This window comes from Schistosoma mansoni, assembly GCF_000237925.1.
Source record: "Schistosoma mansoni, WGS project CABG00000000 data, supercontig 0180, strain Puerto Rico, whole genome shotgun sequence".
In the NCBI taxonomy this organism is placed as follows: domain Eukaryota; kingdom Metazoa; phylum Platyhelminthes; class Trematoda; order Strigeidida; family Schistosomatidae; genus Schistosoma; species Schistosoma mansoni.
The window spans coordinates 45,953-52,669 of record NW_017386064.1 but is presented as its reverse complement, the minus strand read 5'-3'; the positions used below and the strand labels follow the sequence as shown (position 1 = coordinate 52,669).

The 6,717-nt window shown below is 31.1% G+C and overlaps 1 protein-coding gene across 1 annotated transcript; it reads left to right on the top strand.

Moving 5' to 3' along the window:
• Nucleotides 1-553: 553 nt before the first annotated feature.
• On the top strand, nt 554-2,551 carry Smp_098550 (trim56 protein, putative; the record flags this gene model as incomplete). Its single annotated transcript, XM_018795209.1, has 1 exon — nt 554-2,551. One exon carries the CDS (start codon nt 554-556, stop codon nt 2,549-2,551), a length of 1,998 nt encoding a protein of 665 aa, XP_018646985.1.
• Between the last annotated feature and the right edge of the window lie 4,166 nt (nt 2,552-6,717).

Below are 6,717 nucleotides of genomic sequence, written 5' to 3'. Positions count from 1 at the left end.
CTTCTTCTCCTTTCTTTAGATGTTTTACTTACTTATTACTTTTTCCATATATTCATCGTGTTTACAGAGAAATAATGTATAATAATAATAGTAATAATAATAAATTAGATATACACAAAAATTCACAATCCTAATTCAAGTATTATTTCAATATGATTGGTTTAAAAATAAGATAGGATTAAATTACACCCTTTATTGTTTGATGTATAGGATAATATAGGATAGAAAAATCTAGTTGTGGGCGTTATGTGTATAGCACAAATTAAACACGTTCCATAGAATTCTCTTGATCATACTAGTAAGTAATAAGTAACAACGATAATATGTGACAAAATGAGGACAATAATTTGTTTTTTCTCCATTGATAAAACTTTTGAAAATTAATATAGAATCTAATTTGAACTTGAATAGTTCTTCATACATCTTGTATATTCCTTCAAGAAACATTCATTTATCAAATACTTCTTTTCAAGACATCTCAACAAGACTTTTATCATAGTAATTGAAGCATTGATCTGAAAAAAAAATTACAATGGAAATTAGTTCAAACTTAATGAAACATTCATACACATGTAAACATTGTCATTTACCATATAAACAACCTAAAGCATTAGTATGTCTTCATTCATTTTGTCAATCATGTCTAGAAGATATTATATCAAAACGTAAAGCAGATGAAGAAGCTAAAGAAATTGAAGCATTAAAACTTTTGTATAAATCATCAAATTCAAATGAATATTCATCTGGTTATCGACGTAAATGGTCATCACGTTTTCGTTATGGTGATTATTCAAATTCATTATATGGTTCTTCACGCTATAATCATACAGTTACAACAAAAGATGATGTAATTACTTGTCCAATATGTCAAAAAGATACGATTGTGCCAACTGGTGGAGTAACAAGTTTACCAGCTGATCAATTAGCTGATAAACTTGCATCTATGGTTGATCGTATGCCTAATTTTCCTGTTTGTGATGTTTGTACTAAAGAACCTTTGTTAACAGATAATCATTTAAATGGGATTAAATCACCACAGTCTACTTTATCAGCACAATTTAAACGAACTCAATATAAAAGTTTTAACAGATATGTTAGTAATGATGATACATTAAGTGATGATAGCGATGCTGATGAAGGAGTATCACTTGACAAATTAAGCATGCAAGATAGCATGGATAATTCAGAAGCATTGAGCCCACAAACTGCACGTTCATCTACTCACCTCTATAAAGATAGAAATGAAAAGCATTTACGTAAATCACTTACTTCAACTCGTAGACGTAATGATTCATCTGGTCCAAGACCTGCTACTTCAGCATGTTTAGAATGTGGAAAGCGATTATGTATCTACTGTCAAGAAGCCCATTCTAGAATGCCAGTTACAACTAATCATGTACTAATACAAGTAGATCAAATGGAACAACTTCGTTGTAATCGACATCCTCGTGAGTTAAGACGATTTTTTTGTTTAACTTGTCGTGCATATATATGCATAATATGTGCTTTTGAAACAGTTACTGATAGTACAGCGTTATCTAAAGACAGTTCAAATTATACTGGTCATGCTGATCATGACATACTATCTATGCGACAGGCTGTTGCTGCTTATCAAGATCAATTAAATCTTAAAAGTTCTGAAACACAATCACAAATGAATCAGATCGAAGTATTTTTAAATGGCCTACAAATATGTGAAAATGAAATGCGTCAACTACGTACAATGGTGGAAGATACTGCAATGGCATTCATTGATCGTATTCACATACAAAGAGCGAAACTATGCGAACAAGTTGATAAAATGTTTGGTGTTGAACTAGATCAAATAACAACTGAATGCAATAGATTAATAAGTGCTACAACAGCATGGTATAATTTTATCAACGATGATCGTGTAACCAGTAGACTAGATCTTATGGATCCTATTGAAGCACTAACTGAGGCAGGACCAATGTTAGATCGACTAAATCGTTGTTTACAACTAGCTTCAAGTTCAATATTCACCTGTCCTAATTGGCAGTTATTTTTATCACAACTAGCTATAGCAGAGAATTCTGTTCAAAATATTAATAATAATTTAGTACAGTTAGAAGAAAAGAACTATGAGAATGCTGACGATAAGATAAACACTAATAATGATGATGAAAATAGTATCAAAGAACAAATAATAGAGGATCCACGTATTACATTTTGGCGTGCAAGAATAGGTCATTTTCAATCAGGTGAAGTAAACTTAGGTAGAATAGTTACACCAAATCAATTAATTGCAGAATCAAAAGCAAAAGCTGCACAATTTGTTAATACACATGTACAAACTGGTCCCGAATTAATTAAAACATTACCACCACCAAAAGGTGCATTACTTCATCGTGCTATTCAAGTTGATTTTCTAAATGCTAATTTAGATGATCGAGGCACACAAACAGAATCACCAACTGTAACAAATATATTTAATTTTAAAATTGATGCTGGTACACAATATGTAAGTTCGGATGTAAATCCACCAGTTAGTATTTATCGCTCAATTAAACAAATTTTAGTACAAAAATGATATTCATTTACTTTACACTTATTTCTTCTTTTCTTCTATTCAATGAGTTCAATAGATCATGGTACTTTCTCTAATAATCGTACAATCTAATGTATTTCACGAACCATGTAATGCTTCATTACTCTTTAAATTCTTCCCTTAATACAATCTTTCGAATATATATTGCTCACAGTTTAACTTCTTATTATCTAACAAAAAAAGTGTTATATAATTATTCTCATTAATATCAAATGAAATTGCACTTATTCAACTATTACGTAATATAAAAACGTTTACAGTAAAACAAAAAGGATACGTTTTTCACTTTTTACTTCTTCCAGAATAAATATTATTCATGTTGAAATGTTATGAATTCTCTTGAAGGAAATCATATATTTTGGTTTTGTATTTCCGAATGGTATTTGTGCCTCTCATTACACCTTTTATATTATTATAATAGAATATATATATAAGTAAAATAAAGATTTGAAATCTATTTAACATTGTTATAGAAAATTGACCTCAATGAGATGGAAACCAAAGATTTTACACATATAAGTGATAGCATAACATTATGATTGAATTACAGGGGTTGTTTTCATTTTAGAGAAATAAAATTTTTATAAATCCCAAATGCTTCATTGTAATTTAATAATTAAGACTCTTCAATGTTATGAAGATTTAAGGCAGAATGAAGCACATTCACTTGGTATTGTTTAGTTGAATCTTTCCATTATTGTTTAGGACTGCAATTGATCGGTCTCCTGTTGGTATATATGAATTCTGTGAGGATGGCCTCTATATTGTTGTAAGTCACAAGCTTTATAAGAAAAGATGGATATTGGCTAGCAGTGGAATCCAGGACTCACGTTTCTTCCTATCCAGGACTCATCAGCTGGATGTACGTGCATTTCAGAGTTGATATTCACTCCGGAACTTGAACCCATTGCACAAGTAGGTGGCTATCAGGACTCAGTAGCTAAGTGGTTAACGCGATGGCATTTGAAGTAAATGGTACTGGGTTCGAGTCCTACAGTAAAATATCAACTCTCGGATGCAAGTAAACTCAGCTGACAAGTCAAAAATAGGACAAAACTCGCGTTCTGGATTCCACTGCCAACCAATATCCATCTTTACCTAGAATGAAGTAAATCTACAATTTTATTAAATCTATCATGAAGATTTAATCATTAACTGTTAACTGTTTTTAAGAGCATTGAAAGTATTTTAAATGTTACAATGATACATATATAACCTTAAAATTATTAAATAACTTAAGTAGAGAATTAAAAAGGAATTATATAGTAACTAAATAGAAATATTATTGAACATTGAATACACTAAATTAATTCTATTCTATCAAATTATATATATATATATAATGATCAATTTTTAGTTTATGTAAAACTTTCAAAATTTTAATTCTGATTTAGGACAAAAAAATGTCACAAAAACTAAAATGATTCTAAATAACAATCAAAGTTCATAAATAAAAAATTGAATTTTTATTTTATTACGAATAATTGATTATTGTACTTTAATTTACTTTTCCATAGTGATTGTTTTTCTTTTTTTCAAATACATGGAAGAAAAAAAAAAGGATAAATAAAAGAAATACAAAGTTTACTGAACAATAATATCTAAGTGTAGCTTCATTTCTCTTCTTATTTGTATATATGAAATTGAATAATATAAATCTTTTTTCGAAATTATAACTTTGTATATAGGTGTTATATCGTGTGCGTGCGTACGTGTGACCTGTTTGGTATATGAAGTTATAAAACCGCCAATTAGAGAGGAGTGAATTATCGATCAGAGCTATGATACAAAAAAGCCATATGAGTAGTCTTGAGTACTTATCAGTCCTGCTATCTGCCTAGACCAGCCAGTTAAGTCCAGAACACCAATAACAGTCTTTACAATATGAATCATTATTCTCAAACATACTGGGTCTATATACCAAACAAACTGATCATATCGTACCATAAAATAGGAAATAACATTTGTACGAGATTTGGCCGAATGTGGCTGTAAATAGGGGGAACAGTAATTACTGGACTGGGGATAACTCAAGAATGGTAAATCGTACAATAATAGTCTATGGGTCAAAATAAAGCTTATGATAAGAGGGACACGAATATGATTAGTTTAGTTATTTAACAATTTATTTTTATTTTATTTAAACACATAAATATTGGTACAAAGGGGCACCAGATAAATATGCGCCTCACAAATCTCATTTGATTTATGTGAGGGCTGTGATACTGCCCAGGTGCTCAGACTGAAGCAGGTGGTTTTCTTAGGGGGCCACACCCCGAGCCTTTGACCGAAAAGTCTAACCCATAAGGCAGTGGAGCATCTTAAGGAGATGCAGTCCAATGGTAGCCGGTGACCAACGACAGGTTCATACGCCATTTGTTCCTTCAGGATACTGGAGCCCATGTGCACCATTGGTTTGGAATCAGGGTTTTCTAACTCCCCTAGGTGGACTTTCCGTGTCCACCAACCCGGTTAAAGCGCCGGACATTCGCTTTTCGTCCTCTCAATTTCGTAAACATCAGTAATGCCACGAGAAGGCAGTGAGTAAGAATTCCCTGGCAGAGGCTATATATTCGCGTGGCCATGTGAGAGCATTTGGAGAGGGAGAGCGGACTCTCCCCACTCTCGATCGTACCAGGGCATTTGGGGGCATTTAACAATTATACAATAGGAAATATACATATCACATTGGTCCATAAATAGTCCTCAGAGTTACCATTTATAATTCTCCACGGGATATAACAATAGGAAATCGATTTAATGAATAATCAAAACAAACATATTTATCGGTAAATTTCTTTTATTTGTTTGCGTGGTAACTTTCACCGCCTGTATTGTATGTATTTCAATGATTTCTAAGTTTTTAGTTGATTAATGAATTAATTAAATAGAAAGTTTACATTAACTTCATACCACACGTTGTAATATTAATTTGTGGACAGAAAATTTATTTAAATATATTTAGAAATTGTTGATTTTTAAAGAAACCAGAAGCCTAAAGGTACTTTTGTTTTGATCAATCATACTTATTATATGATCTTCCATGACACATATTTTGTATATTACATTAAATATAACTTCAAAATAACAAGTAGATTTTAGTGAATAAACTCATAGATCTTGTAAGCAAAGATGGCTAGCAGTGAAATCCAGGACGCGCGTTTTGTCCTATTTGGGACTCGTCAGCTGGATGTACATGCATCTTAGAGTTGATGTTCACTCTGGGACTCGAACCCAGTAACTTTCGCTTCAAACGCATAGATCATCTTTAATTCTCTTGTAATCTTGTTACATACATCCATATAGTTTTTAGAAAATTAGTGTTACCATTGAAAGTCAGTAGATTAATAGTCACATAATTGTTTTCATATTGCAATCAGATATTTATTTTTCAAGCAATTTTATCATGATTTTCAAATCGGAAAATCTTATCTACAGCAACGATTTGAGATCTACTTACAGGTTTATCTCTATCATCAAAACATTCAACAAGTACGTTTTCTTTTCACGCTGCTGACAAAATAGAGTACTGATCATGACCTACTTCTTGTTATATGAGATGGGTAGATGTAACGAAAATTTAAGTAAGTCAATATAAATGACACAAGTTATTTTTTTATTTCATTCTTTCCAACCATTGGTAATTTCTTTGATGTTGAAAATATAATACAGCTCGTTGACTAACAGATTACAACAGTCTTTACTTATAAAAACAACAACTTTTTTAATTAAATTCATAAAGTCATTACTGTTGGTATTTTTTGATAAAAAAAGGACCCACTATTTCCCCATTTTCGTACCAGTAATATTTAACTCTTCTCTCTACATGATATGTTGCAGGTCAGTCATCTGTGTTGTATGCCTATTGATCACCACAGTCTTTAGATGATATGGTCGTTACATTTTTATTGAACGATAGAATACAAACGCCTATTTTATTATCGAAATAAAACATTACGTACATCATTCATTTTAATGATGACTTCATTCATCAGATCTATATTGTAAAATATTTGTATTTCTGATAAATGTCGATCATCCGTAACATCAGTATTGCCCTCATAAAGAAATGAACATGATGTCAATCAATCTAATTAATAATAATACATTTACAAATAATTGGTTACCGCCTTAATAATTATTGAATT